At 38.8% G+C, this 15,861-nt stretch overlaps 1 protein-coding gene across 1 annotated transcript in view; it reads left to right on the top strand.

Annotated features, from left to right (window-relative positions):
- The window catches only part of LOC136877360 (propionyl-CoA carboxylase beta chain, mitochondrial), a 200,226-nt gene that overhangs the window by 103,152 nt on the left and 81,213 nt on the right, over positions 1-15,861 (top strand). Inside the window, exons 4-5 of the mRNA XM_067151334.2 lie at positions 889-1,035; positions 6,292-6,411. Of these exons, the coding sequence (XP_067007435.2) occupies positions 889-1,035; positions 6,292-6,411 (267 nt within the window). The remainder of the gene's footprint in view (positions 1-888; positions 1,036-6,291; positions 6,412-15,861) is intronic.

Below are 15,861 nucleotides of genomic sequence, written 5' to 3'. Positions count from 1 at the left end.
ATTTGGATTCAAGCACAGTCTTATAACTCGAAGTATTTAGTACTCGGTAAGGAGCAATCAGTTCTAAGTCCTGTCCATAACATAAAACTTCAATTTCGAGCACTCGAAAACGTTTGCGAGTCTTAGACACTCGTATAGAGTAACAGTCAATAGATAATGTCTAGACGATACACAATTCATCTCATGTCCTATCGGAGTAAAAAGTTGTCACAGTATAAAGAAATCTGCATAAGTCCATATTCAACACGATTAGGTTAAAGTCCACGGACTTGAAACTTAATAGCGGCTTCACGCTCAATCACGGTGCCCGCGAACCGACTGTGCGAACACTACAGTCTAGCGTGCACATAGATACTCCGGCCACACACTGGCATCACACTCTGGCAACATGCTGTAACACACTACAGCGCACTGCAGCACACTCTAACATGCTGGAACACACACTGGTCTGCTGAGCGAAGCAGTACGTATTTATATCTGATCCGGGCCTCCACCCCTTGTTCCATAACTTTATCGTCCCAAGTCAGATTCACGTGAAATTCGGCAGGAACATAGCTAAGGGATCAAGTTATATGGTGATGTTGTTCAATTTGTTCAATTATTATCGTGGAAAAAGTTATTACCCATAGAAACTCGAAGAACATTCTACATCAGTCTAGGCTCTGTAGTGCGGCGAGGCATGCTGTGACGTCACCCGCTCACTACGTCACACGCGCACAGCTGTTGCTCGCCGTCCAATCAGTCCTTCGTAAGCGGCCCGGAGCGTAACACGTAAGTTTTAAAATTTCTATGACGGGGACTTAGTTTGTACCGCCGTTACCGGTACAATATATTTTACTCAAGTTAACTTTCTAACATTTTACCATTAGCTCTTTTAATGTTTTCCAGATAATGGACCAAGCAATTCTTGTTGGAGCTCCAGTCATTGGCCTTAATGACTCTGGAGGAGCTCGTATTCAGGAAGGTGTGGATTCTCTGGCTGGTTATGCAGATATTTTCCAAAGAAATGTACTAGCATCTGGAGTTATACCTCAGGTAAAGAACAGCAAACATAACTGTAAATAAGTATTACTACCCCTTGGCTCTGTTGATGAGAGGCAGTATAAACAAATAAAAGTTTCCTCATTGCTGTTAATTGGTGTTATTTCTGTTGAACACACAGCTTTCATTGATGTATATTTGTTAGTCTAGCAGTTCTAAAAAGATGTTACTTTTAGAGTCAGAAAAATGTGTAACATTTACTTGCTTTTATTCATTGTTAAAGATAACTTTTGTTTCAGTATTGAATGAGAAAAAATGTAATATTGGGTTGCAAATAGATACAAAAATGAATTGAAAAAGCAGCAATAAACCAGCATAGAAATTTACGGAGCTGCAGTGAGCTGCTATTTCTTTATTGAACTAGATGCTTGTTCCTTACAAGGAAGTTAAAGCTTTAGCATGAACACTGTCAAGTTTCATTGGTTGGAGTAACCTTATTAATTTAACAGTCTTCACTATGTATGTTAGTTTCTAATTTCCTGATCCTCATGTGAATTGCAGGAAGATAACCACTATGGAGCAGCAAAAAATAGTGTGCATAATGTTTTCAACAAATTTTGTCATTCAAGTCCTGGCAGTATTGTCAGAGAGGTGATAGATGTTCTTGGCTGATACTATGTGTATTTCTAGGAGGAGAATTTATTGTACAGGATAGAACTGGGTAAATCATCATCATCATCATCATCATCATCATCATCATCATCATCATCATCCATTGCCCTCCTCTAGCTCCCGTCGGGTTGGGATGTTTATGGCACCTTTCCATTTTTCCTCTATCTGAGTATCATTGTTCCTCCTTAATTGTGTTCCAATCCAGGTTTCTTCTGATTGGAGGAGGGAACATAATTCTTGATTGTTTTCAACCACCTTAGTGTGGTTCTCCCTCTTGCCCTCCCTCCTCCTGTCTGGGTTTCTATCTCTGCTTTGCCATCCTTCCTTATTCCATTCTCTTTAACATGTCCAAACCATCCATCCTACTCCATTCTGCCATAAAGCATTTCCTTTCCAATTTCCTTCCTGATGTTCTCATTTCTACTCTCTTCTTTTTTTCTTTCCTATCATACTTCTTAGAAATTTCATTTCACTGGCCTGGATTTTATTCTCCTGACTTTTTGTCTGTTTCGAGGTTTCTGCTGCATATGTCAGTACTGGGCAGTAGTACATCTTATTCATAACCTCTTTACACTTCTATGGTACTTACTTCCTCCACACCAGCTTTCTCATGCTCTGATAGAATACATTTTCCTGTTGAATCCTTTCACTTATCTCTATGTCCAGCCCTGCATCCTGCATTACTTCACTTCCAAAATACTTGAAGCTCTCCACAATTTCATGGTTTTGTCTCTTAATTTTTATAATTCCCTTCCCTTTCTCCACTCGTTAACACCATTGTCTTACTCTTTTCCATGCTGTTTTTTATCCATAATTTTCAGTAATCTCACTCAACATGTCCAGTTGCCCTTATACTTACTCTCTGTTGGTACCTACACGACAATATAATTTGCAAACAGCCTTCAGCTCCCTGTCCCCATATTTTACCTTTGTCTCCATCACAAGATACCACATTTCCATTCCAAAACCCTCTGTCCTTCCAACATGTGTCTGGGAACTTCTGCAAAAATTCTTGTATATTGCTTGTACATATTCCATCATTTGTTTTCCAAATCCTTTCTGTTGCATTACTTTCTATACCTTTGCTCTGTGTACACAATCATAAGCATTTCCTACATCAAGGAATGTCATCATATCTCTTCCATATTCCCAATGTTTATCCCCTTATACTGAAGATGGGGTCTAGTGTTGATCTTCCATTTCAAAAGCCTCTTCTTGTAATAAATTGTCCTTCCACCTTTCTTCTCTATCTTTCTTCTCTATCTTTTTTCTCATACCATTTCAATTACTTTTGCTACCTGAGATATGGGTGTCTTTCTTCGAAAATAGAAAAATAGAACACTTAGGAAAATGTGTAATACTGTTAATTATTGGAAGATATGATTCCTTCACAAGGAAAGTGATTGGCAGCATGTACTCAGTATTCTTTCTGAGTGATAAAAATCACAAAGATGTTGATTTTACTACAAAAAGTAACAGTTTCACTATAGCTTTTATGGTAAACATGTTACTTTGTTGGAGTACATCAAGGAAGCAGCAGTATGCAATTACGGGAGGGGGGTTTCTCTCTCTATCTCTCCCTCTCACATATACACACACCCTTTGATTTTAAATTACCCATTCCAACCAGGAATGCTTATTTTCCACTCAGTAGATATGTAAAATTTGTATAACTTTACAGAATTTAAATTTGTGGAGCCATACACTGAAAGCATACATGGCTTGTAGGGTATTTTAACATTAAAATATTTAGAAAGGTTGCTGCTGCTGGCAGCTCTAGCTCAAGCTAAAGCTAATCTTACAACACAAAACATGTGACAGGGAGGGGCATAGCTGATCAACTGAGTCCACCCAAACTTGGTTGGAGGTCTGTGCAACCATTAGTGGCAAGTTCTTCTGTTAGTTTGAGTACGTCTAGGCCTGTGTAAACTACGGAATTTCAGTATATCTCAGAAACAAAGGAAAATTTCATCAGTCTTCAAGAACAGTGAATTGCCAGTAACGTGTGCAAATAGTGACAGTCAAATACTAAATATATTTGTTACCGTATTTTTGTGGTAGGTAGAGGTGAAAGAAGGTGCGGGGGTGAACAGGTCTCAAGCTACGAAATTAAAGTTAATTTAAAATTTAACAAGGTTATATTTTCTTTCCAAAATTCAGAAAAAACACGAATGGCAGGTACAGAGTAGCAAGGTAACAAATTACAAGTACAGTATTCACAAGATTTGGGCTTCGAGCCCCTAACTCACAATTCTTGGGCAATTAGCCCAACTTTACCCCAAAACAGTTTTCAACAGAGGGGCAGAAAACCCCATTCATGCCCAGGAGCACTTGCTCCAAATTACACAGTAAGGCCTCCTTGAGGCGCACAGAAAACAAAATTTTCAAGAAAGAGCAACTTGCTCTCAAAATTTAAGCCTGTCAAAGGCCACACCAAATTCCACCTTCAAGCTGTCCTCTAAGGACATATACACAGGGGTAAAATACCCAACCTACTGAGGTCTATTAAGTGAGAAAAAGGTTAATTACATGACCTCTAAAATAACCATTTGAGAGGAGGCGATCTGCACTCCTAATACACTTCGTTTTAAAACCTAATCTGGCTCTAGGCCACAAATGCAAGGGCTAATCCCATACTAAAGAGGTGACTTTAGAAAAAAAACAATTTACATTACGTTAAAGAAGAATAGGTTGTGAAAAAGTAAGTTCACCTCAAAACAATATGAGTGGGAGCTCGAGAGGGTTAAGCACTCTCTATCCCAATATGTAGCTTAAAAGAGAATAGATACTAAAAGTCTTTACATTTTAGGGAAAAGTTACATGGTGGAAAAGCTTCGGACCCGCCCCGAGAGTTAAACTGCTGAGCTAGCAAGAAAAGAAGTTATTATACGGCCATTACCTGGTTGTTGAACTGCTGTCCGAAGAAAGAGGCGCTTCCCGCCCCCTGCTATGTACTTTACACACTGAAAGATGGTAGAGAAGTGGCGCAGAGACCCTAAAATCAGCAGTTTATATACTCTCGCGGAAAGTTCGAGGCGTTTCAGGAAAGAAAACACCCGCCCACAATCATTTATTGGTTAGGGTTAAGCAGCATATCCAATTTGAAGAAGAAACCCCTTATTGGTCTTAAATTAATTAAGGAAATTCGGGATTGGCTAAATTCAAAACAAGGGGAAAGAAAGGGGAATACAGCCAACTTAAACAATACCAGAAAGAAATTTAACAAGAAACAAACTTTTGACATGAAAATTTCTCCAAAAAACAGTTCTTTCACCTTGCACTAGGGTGCACTATTGTAGTTCTTCAGTAGTGTCCTCTAGAAGAGAAAGTTCACACTTCTTACTACAAGCAAAACAAAAATACGTCGAAAACGACCCGGTTCAGAAACTTCAAAATTTCCAAGTAGTGACATCTTCTGAGAAACTTGAAAATTAACACCTTAAATAAAGTTCAGACTTCCTCCAGAAGGGGAGTTTCAACTGGCGCAAAGTTTGAATTAGCGGCGTGGAGGTGTACCTCCCGGTACAATATTAATTATTTTAATTAATTTTAAATGAAGTGAAAGTACGCACGTATCACTGGTTAATGATTTTCGCATCTGTAAAGAAAATTCTCAACACATTCCCACTTCCATGAAAGAACTCCTGAAATCATTCAAAATTATAACTATGGGCGTATCTATGGCTGAATGTGAATCTAACACTGATAATCAGTGAAATCATTTACAAATTCCAAAATTTTCACATCTACATTTTATTTTGAAAAATGGTCCTTCAATACATTGCTTCGATGCAGAAAAATTTGCAACAAGATGGATCATATCTTGACAAACCGATCAGCAAACCATCACATCTTCCATTGTTCCATTGGAGATGGTGGCCTTGAGGAAAAAAGCACACACACACATATGTATTGCTTAGTTGGTAGTCTGCAACCTCTTTGCCTCAACAAGACTTTCAATCCTACAGACAGTGGTGGTGATTATGGGAGGACGAGGGGATGTAGTTGCCCCTCCCCACCAGGTTGCGGAGAAAACATTACATTTTTATTCCGTTTTAGCTGCCTGAAACTAGGAATTTTTTAAAAGCAATTTTTACAAGCCCTTCTCTCTTATCTACTAATTCTTTCCTTTATTTTCTTTAATTATTAGCAGAAATATGCCATTCGTCACAGCTAACCGATTTGTATAGTGGCACAGCAAGTAATGGAGACTTTGCATGTGCTGTGAGGAAGGGTAGCTCACTATGTTTGACTCTTTGATACACTACACTTGGAATCATTATTGTACATGCTCACTCTCTGGCAAATTTTTGATCCATCTTGTGACAATATCTGTTTTTGACCATGAATAATTCGAGCATACTCAAAACTGTGGATGAAGAGGTAAACCAAATTAATCTAAAACACAGCAGTTATAAAAACTGCAACACAGCACTCATCCTTGACAAGTTCTCTCCATGGAGATGGTTAGTCAGCACTGTCAGTTCACTCTGATCTCTTCTTTCTCACTGATGTTGCAAGGTTCAATAATTTTTGGTATTTTATATGTGTGTGTTTCTTTAGCATGGTTTGATCATTCATATTGTTATTCCATATTCTTTTTATAGATTCTGACTATATTCTTTTTATATGAAATAGATCTCTCTCATAATGGGGCCATGTGCAGGAGGAGCAGTATACTCTCCAGCAATAACAGATTTTACCTTTATGGTTCAAGACACTTCATACTTGTTCATTACTGGTCCAGATGTAGTGAAGGTGAGTGCCAATTTTTATTTTATTTACAAATTCCATTAGTTCTATCAAGATAGAATGATATATTCATTTCCTGTACATGTTTGTAGAACAGTAGTGTTGAATTTTATCAAATTAACTAGAGACAGTTTTTATCATATTTGGATTTTTTAATTCTGTGGTTGTAAGTCATATGTTACCAATATATATGTGTTTTTCAGGTTATTTACCACTGGAGGATAATCAATTTTTATACCACATAATTAAAAGTATTGTTGTCTTAGTGCTAATGTATAATATTTGAATGGTATGATGCATTTACAAACGTTGAGATTAAAAGAACAGCTAATTAAAATAAGAATCTGCCATACCATCTACTCCATAAGATTTTGACATTTGATGCAAGAACGCTGCAGCCTACAATGCGATCAGCTTGGAAGTTACGAGAAATATTGGTAGAATTCTTTGCATTTGCTAAACTCTAATTTTGCTGCCTGTCAACAATTATCAACACTTACTCATTCATTCTTCTACTTTCCAGTGTGGCTAATCAGAATAATTTATTGTCCAGTCCCAGTTCCGGAATGAAAAAGGAGGAGGGTTTGCTGGGTTCGCAACCAGCTATAAAAATTGCTAATACCAAGTGTTAGGCGGCATAACCTGACTTGTAATACCAATATAAATGGTCCGTCATTGGAGATTATAAATTTTCCAGCCAACTCATTCCTGGTTGCCAGCGTTTTGCCCCAGTGTGCTAAGTCAGGCTATCAGTTGGTAAGTGGCACACCCACCTAGACGCATGGCCAGTGCATACCGTGGAGGCCAATGCGTAGGCTACTTGGAGCCACAGGCAGTGCCAATGCACTATGAGAGACTTTGTCCCATTACCAAAAATTGATGCCTGCCTGGCCATCAGATGATGTAGATGTTGATTCCCATAGGGAACCTGAAATGTTTGTCCCGAATGAATAAATTTATAATACCAATAAAAACGGTCCGTTATTGGACATTATAAATTTTCCAGCCTACTCATTCCCGGTTGCCAGAGTTTCGCCCCAGTGTGCTAAGTCGGGCTCATCAGTTGGTAAAATGCACACCCACCAAGACGCATGGCTAGTGCATACCGTGGAGGCCCCTGCCTAGGTTATTTGGAACCACCGGCAGTGCGAGTGCACTATGAGAGACTTTGTTGCATTACCAAAAATTGATGCCTGCCTGGCCATCAGATGATATAGATATTGATTCCCATAGGGAACCTGAAATATTTGTCCCAAATGAGTAAATTTATAATACCAATATAAATGGTCCGTTATTGGACATTATAAATTTTCCAGCCAACTCGTTCCTGGTTGCCAGCGTTTCGCCCCAGTGTGCTAAGTTGGGCTCATCAGTTGGTAAATAGCACACCCACCAAGATACATGGCTAGTGCATACCGTGGAGGCCACTGCGTAGGCTATTTGAAGCCACCGGCAGTGGCAGTGCACTATGAGAGACTTTGTCTCATTACCAAAAATTGATGCCTGCCTGGCCATCAGGTGATATGGATGTTGATTCCCATAGGGAACGTGATGAGCCTGACTTGGCTGTCTGGGGCGAAACGCTGGCAACCAGAAATTAGTTGGCTGGGAAATTTATAATGTCCAATAACGGACCATTTATATTGGTATTATAAATTTACTCATTCCGGACAAATATTTCAGGTTCCCTGTGAGAATCAACATCTACATCATATAACCGGACTTCCTATAGTGGCCAATGGCCTATGGAATATAAGCCTGTATGGGAAGGGGCCTAACATCTAGGTAATCAGCCTCCCCGATGGATGAAATGCTAATGGAATCTCATTCAGCATTACATTCTGCCCTGCAGTGGAGCGGGTTTAAAAGTTGTTTGTTCTCGAGTTGGAGAGTGGCCTCATTTCTTGCTGGCCGTACCTCTGAAATACCCTACTGCAGGCTGGGGCAACTGGCTGCTCAGTTAGCACGTTGCTACTTATGGATCAAATTACACATTCAGTATTATCGAACAATGCTAGGGCATCGCCCAGAAGTGATTCGTGAGTGTCTTGTCCAACCAACATGAGGAATGATAGAGGGCTACCGACCCAGGTTCATAGTTGGTTAAAGAAGCAAGTCCAAACAAAATCAATGAGAATTGCCACCTTAAATATTGGTTCTTTGACTGGACACACGAGAGAACTGGCTGATATCCTGAAATACCATCGTGTAAACATCAGTTGTACCCAAGAAACCCAATGGAAGAGACAGAAAAGGGATACAAGCTCATTTACCATGGGTTAACCAGCAACCATTATTTTGAGTAAAGACCTTCATAGCCTTCCACTGCTACTCTGATCAATTGATATTGATATTGGCGGTCATCAATAGTCCAACTCGCCATCTCCAAATCTTCTCTGCCTACAGTACATTCCACAGACTAGCTATGACGAAGTATCTTCTGGAATGAATTTCAGGACTCCATAGGAATGTACAATGAAGATCTGTTGCTCTTATGTGTGGTGATAGCACTAATGATGGAGATCAGTGTCATGATCATCTCAGCTAAGGAACTAGAAATGCAGACAGATGTCATATTCTGGACTTTTCAGATGCAAATTGTCTGGCAGTTTGTTATATGTTCTTCATCATCATTATTTTCATTTCCTGTTGTCTAGCTCCTGCCAGGTCGGAGTGTTGATGGTACTTCTCCACTGTTGCCTCTCCTTCCACCACTCCTTTTCAGTAATTTTGTATTCCATTCCAGTCTTCTTTTATTTTACTATTAAACTTGATGTATGTTTTTGTTTTTTTGGAATGATTTTTATCCAATAAGTGGCTGAAGATATCCAGAAAGAAGGGAGAAAACATGTTCAATTATAATCCATTTGTATTTTAATAGGTAAATACATATTTTAAAATATCAAAAAAGTTGAATTTCTCTCAAATATATTTTAGCACTGTCAGTACAGGCTTTTAACCATGAAATTTATTTCATGCAACCCTTGAAAATGCCGAACGCAGTTTTCAGTGAAACGTCGGGACCATCATATCCTCCTGGACCATGGTCTACAAGCCCGGAAAATACAGACATAACGCCGGTCGTGAAAGCCTCAACTACTATTTCAAACTTCAGTTATGCATAGCATATTATATTGTAACTTTTTATTTGTTTATCTAGTAAAGTTTTAAAATTCAAATTTAATTTTTGTGACTTTTGAAGGAAGTTGACTTGCCTGTTTTTTCCCCTGACCCTTCATTTCCTCTTTTCATACACATAATCATGCAGCCTGTTTTTGATGTCTGAATGCTTTTTTTTTTTCCCCCTCTGAAACACCCAGTGATTGTTATTTGGTTGTTAAGTTTGCTTTATAACCAGTCGCAAATGCAACTTTCACTGATATTGTACATTCTTCTCGCTGCATCTTCAGTAACATAAAGCTCTTCTCTAATAGCCTTTTGCGAGCGGTAACGAGAACTTCTTACACTTGCAATCATACATAACACATGATTCACACCTTTCTTCTAAGTAGATAACTGAGGCCATGCTCAACTCTGACATATAACAAGATTTGGGATTACAAGGACAGTAACAGCCTTATCAAGAATAATGCATGTTCCTACATATTTTGGTGCCAACTTCAAACAAATATGCGTGTAGTATTCATATATTTATGGTAATTATCACACTTGGAGTCATTTCAGTGTCATCTTGGCAACCATTCGCTAATGCAGATCATTGTTTCATTCAGGTGTTCTTATGTGATCTGTGTATCTCTTTTTAAATTTTTAACCAGTTTGTCCATTGCAAAATTTGGGACAAAACTTCATTTGAGTTTATAATTCATTTAAGTTCCAGATGTTGTTTGAGGGTTGAATTCTGTTAAAGGTTGTGTTCCAATGTTTGTTATGCTTGTGTGTATTGAATAGTTACATATGTCTCCTCATTCTGGTTTTTAACTGTGTTCTATTTTTTATTCTTCATTTTGTATAGGCTGTTGATGAGTATGTTGTTGTAATAATTAGCTACTACCAAATATCTAATGGTCTGTCTGTCTGTCTGTCTGTCTGTCTGTCTGTCTGTCTGTCTGTCTGTCTGTCTGTCTGTCTGTCTGTCTGTCTGTCTGTCTGTCTGTCTGTCTGTCTGTCTGTCTGTCTGTCTGTCTGTCTGTCTGTCTGTCTGTCTGTCTGTCTGTCTGTCTGTCTGTCTGTCTGTTAAATCTTCAGCCTCAAATAGCACTACCAAAGATAATGCAGTTATTGGAAAACCACAAAATCTGATAGCAACGCCGTAATGAAGTTTACAGGACATTTTGAGTGAGGTAGTTTGCCTTTGCTTTCCTCTCTGTGCTCCTTTGTTAGCACTACTGACCCTGTGATTAACACCTTTCACAACTCTCAGAAGCAGTAGTCATGCACCACATGTCATTACTCAACCTTACCCACACCTCGACAACTTCCATACTGTCACTGTCAAAAATGAGACTGAGACTTCAGTTGAAGTCCTGTGTTGCTCTAGTCTGTGCCAAGAGACAGGTGCAAGGATAAATGGTATATAGTATGCTTGAAATAGGTGAGTCCATGAGGAATCCTTCAAATTGGATATTGTGTTTTTTATCAAAGGTGAAGTAGTTTTTCTTTGTAGTGATATTTAAAATGTTGACAATTTCTATAATACTTTATGTTATTTTGGTTTGGTGTTCCTTTGGAGCATGTATTTTAGTATGTCTAATCTAGAATTTCTTATTCTGACATTACCAGTAATGCATCCACTGAATGAATGAAAGTGTATGGCTTTTAGTGCCAGGAGTGTCAGAGAACAGCTTCGGCTTGCCAGGTGCAGGTCTTTTGATTTGACGTCCGTAAGCGACGTGCGCATCATAATGAGGATGAAATGATTATGAAGACGACACATACACCCAGCCCCCACGGTGATTAAAATTACCGACCCTGCCGGGAATCGAACCCAGGACTCCTGTAACCAAAGGCCAGCACGCTAACCATTTAGCCATGGAGCCGGACAGTGCATCCCCTTAGAGAACAAGAGATACGTTGTCCACGTTAATGAGCAGTATTCAGCCCAATTCCAGTAGAAATATTGAAAACTGTGAGATTTCATATTGATCCCTACTTGATGTATAGTACATACATCTTATTACATTAAGACATTTTATTTTTTGAAGATTAACCCTTTGAGTTGAGCCTGCGTGGCTCAGGCAGCAGCACGCCGGCCTCTCACTGCTGGGTTCTGTGGTTCATATTCTGGTCACTCCATGTGAGATTTATGCTGAACAAAGTGAAGGTGGGAGAGGATTTTCTCCAGGTTCTCCAATTTTCCCCATCATCTTTCATCGGTCATCATTCACCTGGTTGAATGCCTGGAAACAGGCTGTAGACTTTCATTTTCACCCCTTTGCGTTTATATTTTGGATATGTTCCAACATCACAATCTGCTATTCTGCTCATATTTTGGAACTCTTATGGCATGTGTTTATTCCAAGATAATGCATGCACATTAATGGTAGTATTCAGTCCTTGAGCAGCTCCTGTGAAGGCAAGGAGCCACTGAATGGAAAACCACACTTCATCTAGCCACACACTCCAAAGATTGTAACTGATAAAATTGAGCATAGTAACAGACAGAAAAAAGAAAAGACCAAGAGAAACTCACCTCTCCAAAACCCTTTAAAATAATAATAATAATAATAATAATAATAATAATAATAATAATAATAATAATAATAATAATAATAATAATAATAATAATAATAAGGGCCCCTGTCTGGGTTACAGACGAAGAAGGCGATCAACAGCTTTCACAGAAATAGAATACCCTCAATAACCTCAATGGTGTTGAAGGTGAAGAATAATCTATCCCCGACAGTTGAGCTACAATCCAGATACATCTGCTGGAAAGGAGCAACCCTAAGGCTTACAACTTTAGCGGTATCATGAGCTGACCCCGGTCGGCTCCCCCAACAACTCCCATTAACTCGCATGATGGAAACATTTCTTACGGAAACTACTCCAGGTGGCAGCCTCAAGAGGAAATCCACCACTGCTACAAGCAGTGCATTTGGGCCATCGGATTCTGGAGAGCCCAAACCACCATACATAGATGAGTCGGAGCATCTAGGAAACCCATTGCCATCAGACACATCCAGACTGAATACAACAAAATTAAAACCTAAACGGAAACACTTTTTTGGCACGCTGAACATAAATTCACTCCTAAAAACAGGAAAACTTAAACAACTTACAGACGTAATGGACCAGCAAAATATTCTGATCATGGCACTTCAAGAAACAAGATTCATGGATGACATCGCGATGGAATCAAGCAACTATAGAATCCTGAAAGGCAAGGTTGGCATAAGGATCATGAAGAATATGCCACACTTAGGAACAGCATTTGTAATCAATAAAAAGATTCTAAATTCGGTTATAGACTTCCAGTCTCCAAATGGAAGGCTCTCACTACTAACCATTAAGTGTGCAAAGAAAATATACACCCTCATTAATGCTCATGCGCCAATTAATGACGACAATCGAACTAACCCACAAAAGGTAGATGATTTTTGGGAAGAATTAGAATTGGTGACATCAGAAATTCCTGATAATCATGTGAAAATACTACTTGGAGATTTCAACGCACAGGTAGGACGAGAAAAAGTCTACAAGAGAATAGTGGGGGATTTCCCAGCTCATAGAAGAACCAACAGAAATGGGCAAAGACTTATAGAGTTCTGTAGGAACTTTAATTTGAAACTGATGTCCACTCATTTCAAGAAGCTTCCTAGGAAACAAACGACGTGGGCATCACCAAACAAACTATTAGGAGAATATCAAATTGATCACGTTGCAATCTCCCATAGAAGTCAAAAAGAAATCATGAATGTTAAAGTTAAGAAAGGAGCCAACATAGAAACAGATCACTATTTAACAATCATCAAGATAAAGTTAATTCCCAGCAGCAAGAAGAAACGAACAAACAACAGAGTACTAAGATTCGACACTCAAAAGCTGAAACAGAACAGCAACAAGTACCAAGAACTGACGAACATTGAAACAACTGAATGGAAGCAAATGCAGCAGACCATGATAGGAGCAGCCAAAGAAACAGCATTACTCAAGAAAACACGAAAACATCCATGGTGGAATGAAAGATGTGAACAGGCAATATCACTCAGACTACAAAGATGGAAGAAGTGGTACTCATCAAAGAAAGAGGAAGATTACAACAGCTTCAAAGAACAAAGAAAATCAACAGCAAAAATCATAAGAGGAGAAAAAAGAAAATTTGAGAAAGAACAACTAGCTGCAATAGAACAAAACTTCCAAAAGAATAACACGAGGGACTTTTACAAGACATTTAAGAGGAGTCTTTCTAAATACCAACCACCGAGCTTGTGTTTCAAGAAAGAGGATGGCACCATCGCAACAAACAATGAAGAAAATTGCCAACTGTTAGCAGAATACTTTAAACAGCTACTTAACTGCCCAGTTCCAGAGGAGAAGCTCGCCACAGAACATACTCAACAGAACCCAGACTCCACACCGCCAGATGAAACAGAAATCACAAATCTAATCAAGAAGCTTAAGAACAACAAAGCAGCTGGTGAAGACCCAATAACGAGTGAACTATGGAAGCATGTGAGCCCCCAAATGATCAAGAACCTATGCCAGTTAATGCAAGAAATCTGGAACACTTGTAAGATTCCTGATGATTGGAAATTAGCCTTAATACACCCACTACACAAGAAAGGGGACAGAAGAGATGTCAGCAATTACAGAGGCATCTCACTCCTTCAAGAGACATACAAGATACTATCTATGGCATTGCTATCAAGATTAGAACAAGAAGTTGAACACAAAATCGGCGAATACCAGGGAGGCTTTCGGAAGGGACGATCATGTGTGGAACAAATTTGGAACCTTAAGACAATACTGAAGGACAGAGTTGCCAGGGGCAAGAAGTATGTAGCAGTTTTTGTTGACTTTCGAAAAGCATATGATTCAGTTGATAGGAGCACATTGTTTAACATCCTTAGAGAAATGGGTACAGATAACAAGACATTACAACTAATAAAGGAGACCTTAACAAACACATACTCAAAGGTTAAGTTTATGGGAGAGATATCTGAACCCTTTGAAATCAAGACAGGTGTAAGGCAAGGAGATTGCCTATCCCCACTGCTGTTCAATTGTGTCCTGGATAAAGTCATCAAAGAATGGGAAAAAGAACTCGCAGAAAAAGGCATTAAAGACCAAATAAGGATAGGATACAAGAAAGAGAACATCACTATCAACTGCTTAGCATTTGCTGACGATCTTGTACTGTTATCAGAAAATATTGAATCGGCGATAATACAAGTTAACACTTTAAAAGAGGTAGCAATGAAAACTGGCCTGCAGATATCATTTGAAAAGACACATTTCATGACCAACATTAAAGAAGCCCCAAGATACATAGTAACAATAAACAATGATAAGATAGATAAAGTTGTTAAATTCAAATACCTTGGTGAGATTATACAACCTAATGGGCTTGATAAAGAAGCAAACCGCGAGAGAGCCAGAAAAATGGAGCTTGCATTCCACCTTACAAAAAACACATATAACAAGAAAGCGATCTCTATTAGGACAAAACTACGCCACTATCGGGCAGTAATTCAACCAGAGTGCTTATATGCTTCAGAATGCCTGGGATTAACAACCAGGAAAGACATTGAAGAAATCGAGAAGAAGGAAAGAAAGATTCTAAGAAAAATCCTCGGTCCAAAGAAATGTACGGACACATATCGATTACGCAGTAACAAAGAAATATATAAAACATGCAGTAGGATTTCAGATGTCATTCGAAAGCGAAGAGTTAAATTTTTTGGACATATTTCAAGAATGCCTGATAACAGACTTGCCAAGAAAATCTTTAACCACTTCAATAAGCCCAATAGGAAAGGCAGCTCTTATGAAAAATGGTTTGTTAACACGAAGAAGGCTTTGCAAGAAATGAACATCACACATCAAGACATCCACAATAGAACCACCTTCAGAAACAAGTTACACACATTTAAGGGTTTCCTAGAGCCAGAAACAGCGACCAAGAAGAAACAACAATGGACGGCTGAAAGAAAAGAAGCAGCAAGCAGGAGGATGAAGGAGTACTGGCGCCAAAGAAAGTTTAAATCATGAGGAGTTATTTACGTGGTCCACAGCTGGCCAAAATCGATAGAATAATAATAATAATAATAATAATAATAATAATAATAATAATAATAATAATTTTTTTTTTGCAAGGGAGTGTGGAAAATCTTTCATAAGATGCTTGTGAGGGTCCGCACTCAACAAGTGTATGGAGATTCTTACCCACTAAAAACCACACTCCCTTTTCCCACGACGTTTATCTCCGCCCCTGAAACCGCTCTCGCATTACTTCAGGACGGATGTCGTGCGTAATGCATCTTGTGCTTCATCTTC

The sequence above is a fragment of the Anabrus simplex genome, chromosome 7, assembly GCF_040414725.1.
Source record: "Anabrus simplex isolate iqAnaSimp1 chromosome 7, ASM4041472v1, whole genome shotgun sequence".
Taxonomy (NCBI): Eukaryota; Metazoa; Arthropoda; class Insecta; order Orthoptera; family Tettigoniidae; genus Anabrus; species Anabrus simplex.
Note: the sequence above shows the minus strand (reverse complement) of the source record. Positions and strands in the feature narration are given on the sequence as shown.